The sequence below is a fragment of the Ornithodoros turicata genome, chromosome 8 (assembly GCF_037126465.1).
Source record: "Ornithodoros turicata isolate Travis chromosome 8, ASM3712646v1, whole genome shotgun sequence".
Classification (NCBI taxonomy): domain Eukaryota; kingdom Metazoa; phylum Arthropoda; class Arachnida; order Ixodida; family Argasidae; genus Ornithodoros; species Ornithodoros turicata.
Genome location: NC_088208.1, coordinates 16,174,761 through 16,191,264, shown reverse-complemented (window position 1 = coordinate 16,191,264; position 16,504 = coordinate 16,174,761). Strand labels below are relative to the sequence as shown.

General features: G+C 46.8%; 1 protein-coding gene across 1 annotated transcript in view; it reads right to left on the bottom strand.

Annotated features, from left to right (window-relative positions):
* The window catches only part of LOC135366534 (natural resistance-associated macrophage protein 2-like), a 47,037-nt gene that overhangs the window by 4,689 nt on the left and 25,844 nt on the right, over positions 1-16,504 (bottom strand). The window contains exons 9-15 of the mRNA XM_064599265.1: positions 14,031-14,072; positions 12,755-12,793; positions 12,550-12,669; positions 8,770-8,993; positions 7,108-7,267; positions 3,216-3,266; positions 1,217-1,292 (exon numbers count right to left, since the gene is read on the bottom strand). Of these exons, the coding sequence (XP_064455335.1) occupies positions 1,217-1,292; positions 3,216-3,266; positions 7,108-7,267; positions 8,770-8,993; positions 12,550-12,669; positions 12,755-12,793; positions 14,031-14,072 (712 nt within the window). The remainder of the gene's footprint in view (positions 1-1,216; positions 1,293-3,215; positions 3,267-7,107; positions 7,268-8,769; positions 8,994-12,549; positions 12,670-12,754; positions 12,794-14,030; positions 14,073-16,504) is intronic.

The following is a 16,504-nucleotide window of genomic DNA, read 5'->3' as shown; positions in this document are numbered from 1 at the left end:
CAGGGTTTAAAATTCTCCGGCAAAGAGACGTATGCACAACCTGGTTGCGACGGAGTGCTGACGACGAGGGCGTTCCTACGGTACGACGACATGCTGGCTCGCGTGTCGCTTGTTCGGCTGACTATAGGAGCCATTTTTACGTGGCCTCGATTGTGTGAATGATTGGCGTCGATCACTAGTATTCTTCGTGGAAAGGGACCTCTACAGGTGAACGTATCGTAGCGGTACGTCCCGGAAACAATCACGCGAGAAGATTGTCCTGCATGCCCCTCCACGTGGGCACGGGCTCGACGGAGGGCACTTTGCACAGAGCCCGGAAATGCAGAGCACTCTCGAAGGAAACATGTCCATTTCCAGAGGAAGGGCCAGTGTGCTTTCCTTAGGTGATCTGGGGTAGCCGGCCCTCGTGATGAGGGCTACACTCTTAAAAATGAACTTCACCGCATAGCACGCTGCTAGCCAACCATCATCTCGAATGATATCGTTATCTGCCCTGATTTGTTTTAAACGGGGGGCGTACGCCTTTTTTGTGACAATTATGAACAGCATAAGTGTCACAAAAAGGCGTACGCCCCCCGTTTTCAACAAATCAGGGCAGATAACGATATCAGTCGAGATGATGGTTGGCTAGGAGCGTGCTATGCGGTGAAGTTCATTTTTAAGAGTGTACAATCCCCATTTTTTTCTTTCAATCATCATCATCATCATCAAGGGCAAGTGTGGAATGAACTGCCCCTTACCAGCACAGACACAGCAACAACTTTATTTTAGGAGGATGGGTGGGAAGTTTCATCACCAGAGGCGATACTCTACCCCATTGCTGGAGCAGGAAATGAAGGAATGGGCCCCGTTACAATGAGGATCGAAGTCCTGTGGCGTCCAAAAAAGGCGAAGAGAGCCTCGAGGGCAGAGCGTTAGTGTTCTGGATGCGGCCAGGGGCCAAGCAATTTTGTGAGGGAGAGGGGACGGGAGTCTAGCTCGTTGAGGAAGGCGGAGAGTACGGAGCGGGAAGGTTGGTAGTGTGGGCAATAGAGAAGAATGTGCTCGAGATCTTCAACAGCACCGCAGTGACTGCAGTGGGGGAGAGCTAACTTGTCTGAAGCGGTAGCGCCACTGTGCTGTGAAGGCCACCGCAGTAGTATTTATCTCAGTTACGGTACGAAGCGAACTTGTTTATGAATCGAAACTGATTATAGCAGCCGTGCGCAGTACATACCATTGGGTAGGCTGTCATCTGAGACTGCTGCCAGCAGGAGGTTGTAATCCTTTTCTTCGAAATATTTTCCGACAACCTAAAGATTCCACAGGAGCAAGTCAAAGAAGGACACTTATTGCACTAAGTTTTGGACTACACTCTTAAAAATGAACTTCACCGCATAGCACGCTCTTAGCCAACCATAATCTGGAATGATATCGTTATCTGTCCTGATTTGTTGAAAACGGAAGGCGTACGCCTTTTTTGTTACTCTTCATATATTGTTACAAAAAGGCGTACGCCCGCGTTTTCAACAAATCAAGGTAGGCAACGAGATCATTCCAGATTATAGTTGGCTAAGAGCGTGCTATGCAGTGAAGTTCATTTTTAAGAGTGTACCCTTCAAAACGCGCTTGGAATGAACGTCATGCATGCTGCTTGTGTATGCCGGAGGAAGACGTTTACGAGCACCTTTAACCTTGTCTTTAACCTGTGCGAGTGCCTCGTATCAGTGTGTATCTTTGTAGTGTGTATTTGGAGTGTGTATCTTTGCATTAGTGTGTATCTGTTTCTCTGCATGTTCTAGTGATATTTATTCACTTGCACCTAGTGTACTAACACACTAATTGTTGGGGATGGGGAATGTACTTTGTTTGTTTTTGGTTGTTTGTAGGTTGTTGTTTTGTTTTGGGAGTAGCAGAACTAGTCAGGAGACAAGTTCAATTTCTCCCTGGTTTTCTTTTAAATAATCTATCAATCAACCTTGTCTTCCACTACTTTAGAATTTACTGTTAACAAAACAAACAAAAGTTGTTAACAAAAGTTACTGTTATCCCCGCACTTTTAAAAATGAGTTTCACCTCATAGCACGCTCCCATCCAACAATATTCCCGAATGGTAACGTTCTTGCCCCTCATTTATCGGCGACAAGGTTATCATTCGGGATGATGGTTGGATAGGAGCACGTTAAGCGGTTAAACTCATTTTCTAAAGTGTGCGCGAGAAAGATTCGAAAGGTAACAGACTGCATAAAAAATTTTCTTAAAGGGACTATCGCATCCGTCCCGGTCGATTCCGAAACTGTAGTGCTTTTTTACTCCGCGTTCATCACTGATAATAACGCCGAAAACCCGATGCGAATTGGCAGCGTTGTTCCTGTATAGTTTGATATAAAACTTGGCAAGAGCAGACGACGCATTCCTGGATTCCCTCTCTGGAAACGTCACACGGACGAGGCAAATCACTGCGCGCCCTTTGACATGGAGAATACCAATCACGGAGCGGCCGGAGGGACAGTGGCAGTCTTGGCAACCGACCGACAGGCGGGCGGGCGAGGCGGAATGCTAGGGGACGGCGTTCTTCTCTGTTACCGGCTCGCGGAATGTTGTTTCTGGTTAACGTTGAACGTGTTCGTACAGCCAGGAGCGTAACGCCGTGTTTCACGTAACATGGTTACGTCTGCACTCATACTGGTAAGCGAAAGTCAGCGTATTTACCGAGGACCTTTCACTCAGTATATTGCGATGCGAACGACAAGCAGACGATCTCGGAGACAATCGCCTGCGCTGCGCTCCAATTCGTGCGCCTGGCTTACGTCATCATCGTCGTGGCTGCAGATGGAATGCGGATCTTTAAAACTCGTTTACTTAATATGTAAGCTGTTTTCGGAAGAGAAATTTGGCAAAGTTGACTCTGAAGTGGTGAAGAACATTACCCTTTCGGTATCGTACATACGTTCCCGGATGGGATAGTCCCTTTAACACAAACTTTTCGTGCATAACTTTTGCAGGAACACTGCGCGTGAAAAGTATTTATGTCAACGCCGAAAAAGGGGTCGTTTCTCCCCTCAGCTTTTCTGCAAAACTCGCGAGGTATACAAATGTACGTGTCATGTCTTCGAACGGCGATATTAGCGTCAATCTTCTCTAAGAAACTCGAGCGAGCCTTATGAGAGAGCGACACTCTCGCAGACTGAACATAAAACGTGAAACGCATAAAAAAAATCAATATCGGTACGTACCGGGATCCTGGTGAGGAACTCGCACCCATACGCAACGAGCAGAATCCCCACCTGTTAAAACAATAAGGAAATTGAGCGCTTCACACCGCAACTTCGATTTCTCGTAGCATCTACTACATCGAGCTATACATTGCAGCGTTTCTGAGGGGTTCGCTCTTTAGTAATCGAATGCTAAAGTGCACATCGAAATGCCAAGCTGCAAAACGTTGTGTTAATAGTTAAAAAAAAGTAAACGACGGAGCAACATAGAAGAGGTGATATCGTCGATGCTGTACGGTACTTGTGCTTCATCTGCAGTCTGCAGGGGATTGTACAACGCGTTGCGGAATGTGAACAAGTGATACATCGTGCGTTTTGGTTCGCACAAACGTATCATGAAAGGACGATACGGAGAACGAAAAGACAGAATAACAAAAAGGCAACTCCGAGGAAAAGCGGGACAAAAGGCAGCCACCGCGAAGAAGCTGGTAACTGCACTGTAAACTTTTTCGCACCTTTTCGCAACCTGGTTGCGTAACATTGCATCTCCAGGGTGATATTTTACAAAATTTGGAAAGCATTACTAAAGATCAAGTGTCAGTGCAAATCTTGTTTTCATTATGTCTTGGATATCGTAGGTACGATCTAATGCATATATGCATCGCTATCGATAATCGAGCACGTGCAAGTGTCTACAATACTGTTGAACAATGTTGAGATGTTGCAAGACTGAATTTTTGGAGGACAGACAACACTCGAGTAAAGAAAATTTGTGCGAAACCGTGCTCCATTATGGTGTTACGAAAATTACACCTAAAAAGGCGTGCGCCATGCGCGCTATTACACCATTAAAGGTGTGAAAAGATTTAGAGTGTGAAAAGGAGGAGACCAATCCGGGATCTCTCAGCATTGCCGCGCTTCTTGAGAAGGAAAGGGGAACAGCAGATTGCTCAAAACACAACTTGCTCTCATATGAAAGTCCCTGTTTCAATTAGTCCACGCACAAACAAAATTAGTTCACACAACGCCGCCGTTTAGAAAAAAAAAAAAAAAGCTACGAAAACACAGCCGTTTTTGACGACGCGAATGCAAAGACTGCACTCTTAAAACTGAACTTCACCGCCAAGCACGCTGTGCACCAACCATTGCAAAGAATGATAGGGTTATCGCTTCTCATTCGAAGAGAGAGAGTGGGGCATACGCCTTTTTGTGGCAATTTCATATATCCAAATTGCCACAAAAAGGCGTACGCCCGCCTCTCTCTTCGAATCAGAAGCGATAACCCTATCATTCGTGGCAATGGATGGCGCACAGCGTGCTATGCGGGGAAGTTCTGTTTTTAGAGTGCACTGCATAGCACGCTCTTTGCCAACCGTCATCTCGAATGTTATCGTTATCTGGCCTGATTTGTTGAAAACGGGAGGCGTATGCCTTTTTTGTGACACTTATGCTGTTCATAATTGTCACAAAAAAAGGCGTAGGCTTCCCGTTTTCAGCAAATCAGGGAAGATAGCGATATCATTCGAGATCATGGTTGGCTAGGAGCGTGCCATGCGGTGAAGTTCATTTTTAAGACCGGCACAGTTCCCTTAGAAGTCGGCCCAGGACGCACATTCCCTCAGGGCGTCAGTCATGACGTCGCCCACATACGTGAGGCCGACAACTACAAGCCCTTTCACCATCACCACCACCACCATCATTTTTAAGACGCTTCAGACATATGTCGACACAGTTCCCTTTGAGGTCGGCCCAGGACGCACATTCCCCGTCAGTCGTGACGTTGCCTACATACGTGAGGCCGACAACGGCAAGCCCTATCACCACCACCACCACCTCATTTTTAAGAGTGTATTATCCCGTATATGCCCCGCATGGTGCACGCTGCTACATGTTTCAATACCAATTCACTGAATTGAAGGCCACAACAGTTCTCGCGAATGTTCCACTGACAAGTTTATCTTCACGTCTTTAGGACAGCGACGCCAGTCCGCTTTGCAACGTGCCTTTTTGTTTTTAACCGGGACTGCTCCACGGCGTGGCACATGCGTGCACGCGCATTATGGACTAAAACCACCGATGCACAAGGTGAAGCAGCTTTCTCCGCTTTACTCCGAAGCAAGAAAGAGTCCGGCATAATTCTGATTGTAGCTTCGATAAGGGCGTGCTATGCAGTGAAGTCACATTTTGACAACTTCGCAGCCTTTTGCGTTTCTTCCAAGAAACGGGCCTCGTGCAAAGAACCCACAGTGCACTTCCGTCTCATCAGTGGTGGTGGTGGTGGTGGTGGTCTCATCAGTACCGTTCATCCTGCCTTACACCTCACCATTCAACTCTCATCTTTCCCCTTCCACGAAGCCCATTCGTGTGTGGCCAACAGTGGTCAACAACGGCAAGCTATTTCGGTACCACTCCCTCACAAATCTATTTTGACAGTGTATACCATATTCAACCGAGTTTCTGTGTAGGTTAGCCCGCCCGACTTTGTTCCAGCTCCGCACTACTTCACGGTTCTACAGTCACTAAATAAGCTACGCTTCAGTGTATCGACACTGAGGTCTAAGAGGGAGAGCATGCGCCATCGTGTTTCCGCGCCACGCTACCCACGCGCACGATGCCATCTATGGGACTGTTTCTCTGGGCCAGGTGGCGCGAGTGAGCAGCAACGTCAGCGCCCCAAAGTATGCAACACTCCGTACACTCTTAAAAATGAACTTCACCACATAGCACGCTCCTAGCCAACCATCACCCCGAATGACAACGTTCTCGCCCCAGATTTGTTGAAAACGGGAGGAGGAGCCTATTTTGTGCCGTGCATAATGAGCACAAAATAGGCTCCTCCTCCCGTTTTCAACAAATCAGGGTCGAGAACGTTGTCATTCGGGGTGATGGTTGGCTAGGAGCGTGCTATGTGGTGAAGTTCATTTCTAAGAGTGTAGTTTAGCAGACGACGCGGCACTTTCACATACACGGTCTCGAGTTATTCGCTCCTTTCAAGAAGCACCGCTTTTTCTGTGGATTTAATACAGGCTTTGTAGCTTTCCTTGGCACCATACCGTTAGAAACACCCTGCAAAGCCCACTGATGAAACTCCCTACTGTTTGTATCTGTGGCCGTTTGGGCCCAAAATGGCGTTGTGCAAACTTCACTGCAACAGCCCCATCGTGCGCGGGTGAAATGTGCCTTTCGTTACAGGCAGCAGTTGAGCTCACCTTGACATCTTCTGGACGCTCTGGTGGACAATACATTAATTATACATAACAATCATACACGCTTCTTTATCCCACACACTCTTAAAAATGAACTTCACCACATAGCACTCTCCTAGCCAACCATCATCCCGAATGACAACGTTCTCGCCCCTGATTTGTTGAAAACGGGAGGAGGAGCCTATTTTGTGCCGTGCATAATGCGCACAAAATAGGCTCCTCCTCCCGTTTTCAGCAAATCAGGGGCGAGAACGTTGTCATTCGGGATGATGGTTGGCTAGGAGAGTGCTATGTGGTGAAGTTCATTTCTAAGAGTGCAGGGGCATTACGTTAGCCGTCTTTGATCCTCAACTGGTTATGGTACCGTGTGGTGCGGAAACAAGATGACGGTCCTGCTCGCCCTTGGACCTCGGTGTCGATACTCTGAAGCGAAGCTTATTTAGTGACACTACACGGTTCCAGTGTCTTCTTTTCTCTATCGTCATTATAGCCGTCAGCAACAGCAGCAGCGTCAGTGTCATCATCAGCGTCAGCGTCATTACTACTCTCTGTATCTGACGCCATTCGAGGAGAATTCTCACGTTATTCCTGGTGTATACATGAAGGGCGATTCTGGTGAAAAGACGTGGTTCTGCGTGCATGCTCGCTCTCTATAACGGCATGCCAAGAAACGGTACAGGTGTTGGTGATTCGAAAGGAAATCTTACCAAGTAACAATTGAAAGCCAAGTAGAGGAGAGCGAAGATTGTAATGCCAAGCGCAACGGCCCAATGGCTTGACAAGTTCGTTTCCAAGTAGTCAGTCACGAAGTACAGGTTAATGATGACGACGCTCAGGGACACCAGACCCATGAATATCTTGTTAAACCTACGTCGAAGAAGCGTAGCGGCAGTGGTAAGCAAGGCATCAGAATTTGAAGATGTACAGGGTGTATGCTATAAAAGGTCAGTCACATTTTCGTGCAAGAAGTGATACCTCCTTGATGCTATACCTCTATCACGAAAAGACTTCCTCTGCCTCAAAGTGAATATTTTATGCTAGAGGAACCTACGAAACGATTGTGGTTACCTAGCACTGTGTAACAAAATAAATATGACCATGCAAACTTTCACTTCCATCCATCGGTATTGCGTATAGGAAACACATGAAGACGAAAGTTTCCGTGGCCGTGTTTATTTTATTACGCAGTGAATGGTAACCACAATTTTTTCGTAGGTTTCTCTGGCATAAGTGATTCACTGTATGGCAGCACAAGTCCGTCTCTCAAATAGATATAGTTTCACGCGCGAAAATGTCACTGACCTTTTATAGCATACACCCTGTATACCAACTTTTGCGAAAACACCATGTGAAAAAGAGAGAGCGAGAGCGCTAACAATTGGGGAACGAAGCTGGAAAATGTACCAACGTTTGGGCGCCCTAGTTGGGAGTGCGTCAATTATGCGAATGCGATAATTATGCGAGTAAATACGGCATGCACATTTTCTATTAACTACCATTTGAAACATGCTGAATAGAATATTTATTTCACTCGTTTACGAAATGTGCATAACATGATCAAACATGAACTATATCTATGAGCACGTGACAGCTTCCCATACTGCTGGAAAATCTCCAACGTGTGTGTTACACGGTTGCCATCCCTTAGAAATAAAACGATGTCATCCCACCAAGTCTTGATCAATCTTGCCGACTTGCTTCAGCGAATGAAAACCGGGCAAGTGTCAACAGAACTATGGCCCAGAACCCACCCTAGAATCCACCCTACACTCTTAAAAATGAACTTCACCGCATAGCAGGCTCCTAGCCAACCATCACCTGGAATGATATCGTTATCTGACCCGATTTGTTGAAAAGGGGGGGCGTACGCCTTTTTTGTGACAATTATGAACAGCATAAGTGTCACAAAAAAGGCGTACGCCCCCCATTTTCAACAAATCAGGGCAGATAACGATATCATTCGAGATTATGGTTGGCCAGGAGCGAGCTATGCGGTGAAGTTCATTGCTAAGAGTGTAGACGTGATGGGGGGGGGGAGGGGGAGGCAGGGGAAAGGTGCAGTCAACCTGCTGTGGAGTATACGTATAGTGGAGTGGGGTGGACGTGTTGGCCATACATTGTGATATAAGAAAAACGACAAGCAAGAAGTGAGGGTGTGTACGTGTCAGTGGTTAAGTATGATTGTGTTGCTTGTTAAGCATTTTTAATTCGGTATTTTCATACTTTCCCACTTTCTCAGCATTTCGTATTTCCTTTTCTACAGTTCTACTATAGCTCCAATGGGAGCTGGCAGTAAATAAAACATGCCAGAGCCGTCGACGAGTTCAGCAGATAAAGTCCGCATAAAAGAAAGGGGAAAATTCACTCACATGCCATTCTTGAAATCCCCCATGACTCTCTTAGAAGCTGTGAACGTCAACATAGGAATCAGTGCAAAAGGCAGCTGCAGACTCATGAGCACATTCATCAAGTCGTTCATTGTGGATAGCTCACTGATGTTACCAAAGGCCGCCAACATGACTGTTGGCATGATCGCTAACGACCGAGTGATCAACACCCGCAACCAGCGACTGATCTGGAGGTTCAGGAAGCCCTGGAAGGACACGCAAAAAAAAAAAGTACAATATACAGGGTGTCCCCGCTAAATGTGACCATATTTTAAAAAAAATATACATATATCACTTTTTCCGAGATGAAATCAATTGCAATATAGCATATGCTGAAGGGCACTCCCTAGGAGGGCATTAGCAGACTCCTAAGGCAATGTCCTAATTAACTTTCAATAGTTAACTTTTTAATTACTAAAGCTACGAAGTTGTTCCAACGAGAACATCTGATCTCTTCGGTCACCAAATACCAAAGCCGTTCTCAGAACAAAAATCTGTTCGAAAGATCGTTCGCAAAAAAATTCGTGAAGGAACACTTTTTTTTTTAATTCTTTGCGCATCTCTTTCTTTCCGACTCGTCTTTCCTTCGCGCTCAATACGAGGGGATGAAAGAGGAGCTTCCAGCTCATTCATTGAGCTCATTCCAGCTCAATCATCCCAGTCGCGTGGCTCGGCCATCGCGGATTTAGCAGAAAAAAAAAATTATAATGTTGCCATTGATGGGAACATGAACCACACAAAGTATTTTTTTTCCCGTAAGCGCGTTGAATCAGGCCGCTAGGGGGCTTTGAACTCCCGCACGAAGCGGTAAACCAGGCCGCGCTCGAGAGCGCACTGGGCGAGCGCGGCTTCACATTGGTAAAAAATTCAAACGGGACTGTCTTCACAAAGCCTGGTACAAGCTCTGCACCGATCCACACCCGTCCGCCGCGGATCATTCGCATGGGAGCGTTCGGTGAAATATCCTCTAAATCCACTAACTCTGCGATGTTTTTCCGGACGAACTATTAATGAAACTTCCAACAACAATTTTTTTTTTACAAATTCAGACCTGCCCAAGTAATGCGCTGAAAAAGTTTGAAGCTCGAATATCGCACGGTTTTTTCTTTAAAAAATTGCGCGTTCAAGCAAAAACCGGTAACTTTGTTGAGCCGCCCTGAAATTTCTGAACAGGCTGTGACAACGAAACCGGCTCAGAACAGTAGTCCAATGTCCCAATAATCATAACACAAATTTTCTCAGATGTGTTTTTCCGTGTAAGGCGCGCAGCGATTTTTTTAAAGTTGCCTCGGTGCCTGCAAGGGCCGACCTTGTCTCAGCCGAAGCACGCGTGACATGGCGGCTTCTCTTGCATTTCTTTGAACAAAGAGAGATTAGGGCCACATACAGCGACAATAAACCTGGGCTCATGCACCGCCGTATTGACGCGACATAATGAGTCTTCCGGTGGCCTTTACCCGTGTCCAGGTCCCCCAAGGTCGCCATTTTCCCATGTATTTGTTCCTATCCCGATGCGTGCAATGCCGGAGGCCGCCCTTAGATACCCCATTGTTACCAGACGTTGGCTTGCGTTCGATTGTAGCGCGCTAAAGATCCAGTTGAAGCACAATCCAAGCCAGGTCAAGTCACCGAAGGAGAAATGGACGACTGCGCCGGCGGCGCCTGGTACGACAGGTACGCTATGTGATGCACGCAGCCGTGCACTAGATCCTTCCGATCGCTCAACACGTTTAAAAACGGGACCAAAAGTGAAACACGACACAGAAAGTTGTTATACGCGTTTTATTTGGACATATAAAGACTAGATTCATTCGCAGAAACAACAAAAACAATTTGCCGCTAAACTTAGCGCGCTGAAGTGATCCGGAACGGCAACAGTGGGGTATCTAGTGGCGGCCTTCTTGGTTGCACGCTTTTCCGAGGTGAGTTTGGGGGACCTGCCCGTGTCATCGTGAGGGACACTCCCGTGTGGATGGACCTCATTGAGCAGCTGTTGCCTTCTGTAGGACTTATCGTACTAGAGATAAACTGATGTTCTGAGGCTGGAACAACATATAGTTTATGTCTTGTTCAACAGGTGCCGCTTGCGTCGATTTCCGTCGTATAAATGTGCGTATGAGTGAGCAAAAATGTAAGAGTGAAAGGAGGGTGAGTGAGAGTGAGTGGCTGGTTTGTCGTCCCTTCAGATGACGCACCCCGAAAGTCGCTGGAGAGGCGTGTTAGCTTAGCTCAATTGGTAGAGCCCTGGACCGGCAATCCAGAAGATGTGGGTTCGATCCCTACAGCTGGCTAACCTTTTCAGTGACTTTCATCTTTTATCGTACTAATCCTTTCGCGCTAACACAGACCCGCTGCCGACTTCGTCCCCTTAGAATTCACTCTCAGACCTGGCAGCGTCTACATGTAGGAAGTGGTGGATGGTTGAAGGTATAGTTAGTGGACATAACCAATCTCGTGAGAAAGGAAGAGAAAGAAGGTAATATATCCTTGAGTCTGAGGAACAGGAGGACAACACAGAGAACGAGGAGAGCTGAAGTGCACAAGGACACTCACAGAAACAAGCAGAGAGAAGTCAGTGCTGTTATCATTTGTGAAATCCCACTGGTTTACTTCTTCAGTGACTTGTGCATTGTATAGTTGTGCGGCCGGCGACGGTGCGCGTTGCTTATGGTAGGAACAGCTGGTGACAGTGGCTCAGTCGCGTGAGATCCTGATTTGTCGTGCTTATGCTCACTCGGACGTCAGAACTGCGCGGAAACTGGATTGCTTTATTTTTCGTCCCTGGAAGATGACGAGCAGTTCCTTATATCGTCCAGGGCTTGACGTGACGGCAGAAATATCACGAAGATACGCCTGTACGCGAAGATACGCCTGACGTCTCTTTGCAGATGCGCAATGAACAGAATAAAACAATTGGTGTTCCTTCACGATATTTTGCGGACGATCTACCGAACGAATTTTTGTTCTGAAAACGGCTACGATATCAGGCGACCGAAGGGAACAGACGTTCTCATTGGGACAAATTTATAGCTTTATAATTCAAAATTTAAGTATTAAGAACTATCTAGAACATTGCCTTAGGGGTTTGCTGTCGCCCTCCAAAGCAGTGCCCTTCAGCATAAAGCATACGATTTCGTCTTGGACAAACTGATATACATATTTTTAAAAATATTTTCGCAGTTAGCTGGGATACGCTGCGTATATGATCGTACATTCCAGGCGCAGTAGCCATGAGCAAAATACTGAGGCGTTGTCTTCATCAGTTTAAGTAACGAACTATTTAGTGCCGCAAGATAAGATACCAGATCTATGATAACATGGTACCATGACGTTGTCCTTCTATTTTTTTTTTCTTGGAAAGATCTACAGTCGATAGAGCACGACGAAATGGTAAAAAAAAAAAAAAAAAAGCAGAATAAGAACCGGCAGATTTGAAGCTCTTTTTGTCCCTCCGCCGGAAACGTGCGGACACTCCGCACGTCTCGACGAACAAGAGATGAACGACTGCGAATTCCGTACGGCTCGCATCAAAGTTAACATGAACAGCCTGCGAAGCGGGAAAAGAGCCTAGCAAAGACCAACACCTTCGTAACGAGGGTTGCCCCTCACATAACTGTAAACAAATGACCAAACACCCGCCACCGTTATTTCTACTAAGCACCACCAGGATGCGCAGACCGGAATGGCGTTAAAGTTAACTCTTATGCGAGTTGTATATGCACGTCATATTCCAGAATCATATTCTGCAAACGTGACACGTACCTCCATGATGAACTGTCCCGCGTACGTTCCCGTCATTGTTGAGCTCTGTCCAGCTGCCAAGATTCCGATGGCCCATATATACAGGGGAATCATGCCGAAAGCACAACCCAGGAACACGCCCTAAGCAACGAATGAGTCATGTGTAAATGCTAGGCGAAGGAGATAAACGAAAAGCACAATAGGTGTTCCCATCTGGCACACTTACGCCTTTGTAGATGTCAACGTCAACGGGGTCGGTATTGTTCTAAAACGTAAACATTGCTTCACGTTATCGTATATACATCAAATGCATTTCTCGTAGGCTCACGGAACAGTAACTGTTATATGGCAACTTAGCTTACTGTAGTACGCCAAGTTCATAAGGATCTATAAGAATGTTTTATTCTGACACTATACCCATTTAGTACCAGTGATGGCCAGTAGTTAACTAGATGTAGTTAAACTACTAGTTAAACTACCTGATTGTAGTTAAAAAGTAGTTATCAACTACTTGCAGAAATGTAGTGGCAACTACTAGTTAAACTACTATTTTAAGTAGTTAACTACAGTAGTTAGGTTACTGAAGGCGCCAACTACTTCCGATTGTGCCGCAAGCTTTACGGCACGATTGTGCTTCCGACTTTTACCTTGAGCTACTTGTTTGATGAGAACGGAGGTGCAGAGCAATTGTGTCGTGCATGTGCACTAACTCTTCACTTTTAATGCTTGTCTAGTGAAGCCTCATTTGCTGTGAAATAATTCTGCCCAAAACAATCCCGCCGCTAGCTTTGTATTTGACGATCGTAGCAATGGCTTGAGCAAAAGTTTATTATTGCTTGTGACTCACATTTAGGTGTCCAAGAACACTACAAGGGATTGGTGTTGGTGGACAACGTTAAGTAGTTATAGATGTAGTTAAACTACATTGCAGTAGTTAAAAAAGTAGTTTTAACTACTCCCCTGAAAAGTAGTTGAACTACTAGTTAAACTACTCAATCAGAAAGTAGTTAGTAGTTATAGTTAAACTACTGTAGAAGTAGTTATTGGCCATCACTGTTTAGTACCCTATTTAATACATTTATTACTCTATATCACTCATTTTCAACATTGGACTGATGTAGTTGTAGAGCTAAATAAATCATTTTTCCTCCGCTTCTTCCGCCTTGCAACGTATGCGGGTGAATGGAATGAAAAAGTAGAACACACCTTCATCGACTAAAGGCCGCATTCTTAAACGACCCTCCACTCGAACTGTTTCACGAGGCCGGTCTTGTGCTTTAAAAATCAATATTGACTTGGAACGCCCCCGGAGCAGGTGAAATAAACAGCGCTTTTCTCGAAAAGTAGCACCTTGCCTGAACCCCAATGATTCCTCAAGTGAAGGATCACTTGTTTCCTGCTCTCACTGGAGTTGAGGATCGTTCAAGAATACGGCCATGAAAGGTAGGTCTCCTTGAGCCCTCTGTGTTGGCGACGATCGTACTTAGAGAGGGAGTACTCACTGCGAAAACATCATAGTACTTGGTCCCGCTGCACATTGCCCTCTAGAAAGAAGAAAAAAAGGAATCCAAATTGAACTGTGAAAGGCAATGATTCTTCTTCTTCTTCTACCAATAAGATAATGGCCGTGAGCCACTAAGGGAGATTGGCCAGGACAAAAGGGGCGTGAGATGTTTGTTTATGTCTGTGCAGTAATGATGGGGACTAAGGCCAAGTCGGATCCAAGTAACTTATGACATATATGACATGTGATGACTAATGCAGGAACTGGATATGCACGTATGTAGGAATATGCGTATGGCGACTATACAGGGCCAAAAGGATGGCTGTATGAATGTGTGTGTACGTGAGAGTGTATGAGTGTAGGAAGGAAGTGACTAGAAGCGGTTGGAGAGCGCGATGTAGGATGCAAGACCCGCTACCACAGCCCTATGACAGAGCGCAGTGTGTGATGCTCCGAGAGACAACACTGACGCCAATGAGAGTGGGGCTCCTAACAAGCGTAAGGGTGTCCAGATATACCTGCAGCGTAATTGGCCGAGCTGAGAGCAGGTTAGCAAGAAGTGTTCAGTTGTTTCGTCCTGGCCACAGTGGGAACAAGCAGTGGACAAGGACCGTCCAGCACGGTGGAGGTAAATGATTGGATTAGCATATTTGTTTCATTTTTCGTTCTCCTCATTTCCTATTTTTCGTCGTTGTAGCTATTCTAATTGCTTGCCGTGTGGCACAATCGGGGATACAGAGCACGTTGGTGGTGGTGGTAGTGGTGGTGGTGATAGGGCTTGCCGTTGTCGGCCTCACGTATGTGGGCAACGTCACGACTGACGCCCTGGGGGAATGTGCGACCTGGGCCGACTTCTAAGGGAACTGTGCCGACACGTGCAGAGCACGTTCTTACGTCTTATACGGCTGCGTACGCTGACCAATAACGCTACGCTGGCATCTGTTCTCCAAAGACTTACCAGGCGAGCTCACTCAACTAACGGGACCCCCACACTTACTTTCTTCACATACTTTCCTACCTTTCTTTGCATACACACACACACATTTTTACTATAGATGTTGTGTTCTGTGGACCTGCGCTCGGGGTAGGAGGACCACTATGTTTGGCATCGGCCAACAATCGGCCCGGCGAATTTTTTAATGCGAAAAGAGTGTACGTGTCAAATAAACAATTTTTCATGGTGTTCTGCACAGTCCGAATAACACTGCTGCCGTTTCATGCATCTCATAAAGTCCTCGAATGAGAACGACTCTGCAAAAGTTTCGTCGCATTTAGTTGACGCAACATTCCGAAATATGTAAAAACTCGCTGGCTCTCCGCTGTTGGCAACCTGTTCTGCACGCACGAACGGAAGCTGCCGCCTTCGCGTCTTCGCATCCGGCCACAACCGGCTATTTGGCTCCGCTGCGACTTCGACGCGCGTCATTCTCCTGCGAAATCGCCTTGCAGTCCACCCCCCTTCGCCGAAACCGGCTACCTCCCCCACCCCCCACCCCTCTGCTTCGAAAGGGCGCACGTTTGGTGGCTGGCATGGAGGTGTGATGTCGTATCACACACAGAAATGGCGCGCCTTTTGAAACGGCGACGCCGAAACCGAACGGTAAAGGGCCAAACGCATGGAGCGTTTTTCCGACGTTTTCAGGACGCGCGCGCGCTCGGCGTGCGTGACCTCTAAAAACGAGTTTTTCAACGCGCCCGGAGGGCGTACGCTGGAATCTGTCGACTACAGATATTCGCGCGCGTCTGGGCGCGTTTTCCGAGAAGTAGACAGAACCATGGCCATCGTGCGGCAGACAAGGGTGCGTATGAGCAGCTCGCATAAATTTTTGGGATATAATCCATCACACTAAATTTACGTGAACATTTTAATGGTATCTAGAATGAAGGAACGCAGGAACCACAGGAAAGAAGAGCATCGGCGCGTTCTAACATATATTTGTGGTCGACGAATATAGCAACAGTGGCGCGCGTCACTCGCTCCGTACGCGTCCCATGCGTTTCGGGTGGTCGCCCCGCTGGCGTTTCTTCGCCGAGTGAGCAAGGCCATGGCGTACGCGCGACGTTTTGACGCTGAGAAAACGTCCAATGCGTTTGGCCCGCTAAACGCAGTTAATTACCAGCGTTCTATAACGCCCACCGAAGCCAATAGTGGAGCGTGCTATGTCGCGAAGTTCATTTCTAAGAGTGCAGACAGTACGAGTTCTGGATGAGAAACAGAAACCAGTACCGGGGGGGGGGGGGGGATTACCTCGGAAACGGAAACCGCTACGGAAAATCGTCCAGAAACGGCAACAAACACGGAAACGAAAGCCGAGTTTTTCAGTTACCGGAACCGGAACCCGAAACAATAACATTTTCGGTAACCAACCCTGGGTAAAACCAAGCCTGCTAATAGGCTGACAAAGCTGATAGTGCGCGGCAGCATGCTTTACGCGGAGGCGTTACGTCATCAACGACGTAGTGGCGCAAGTC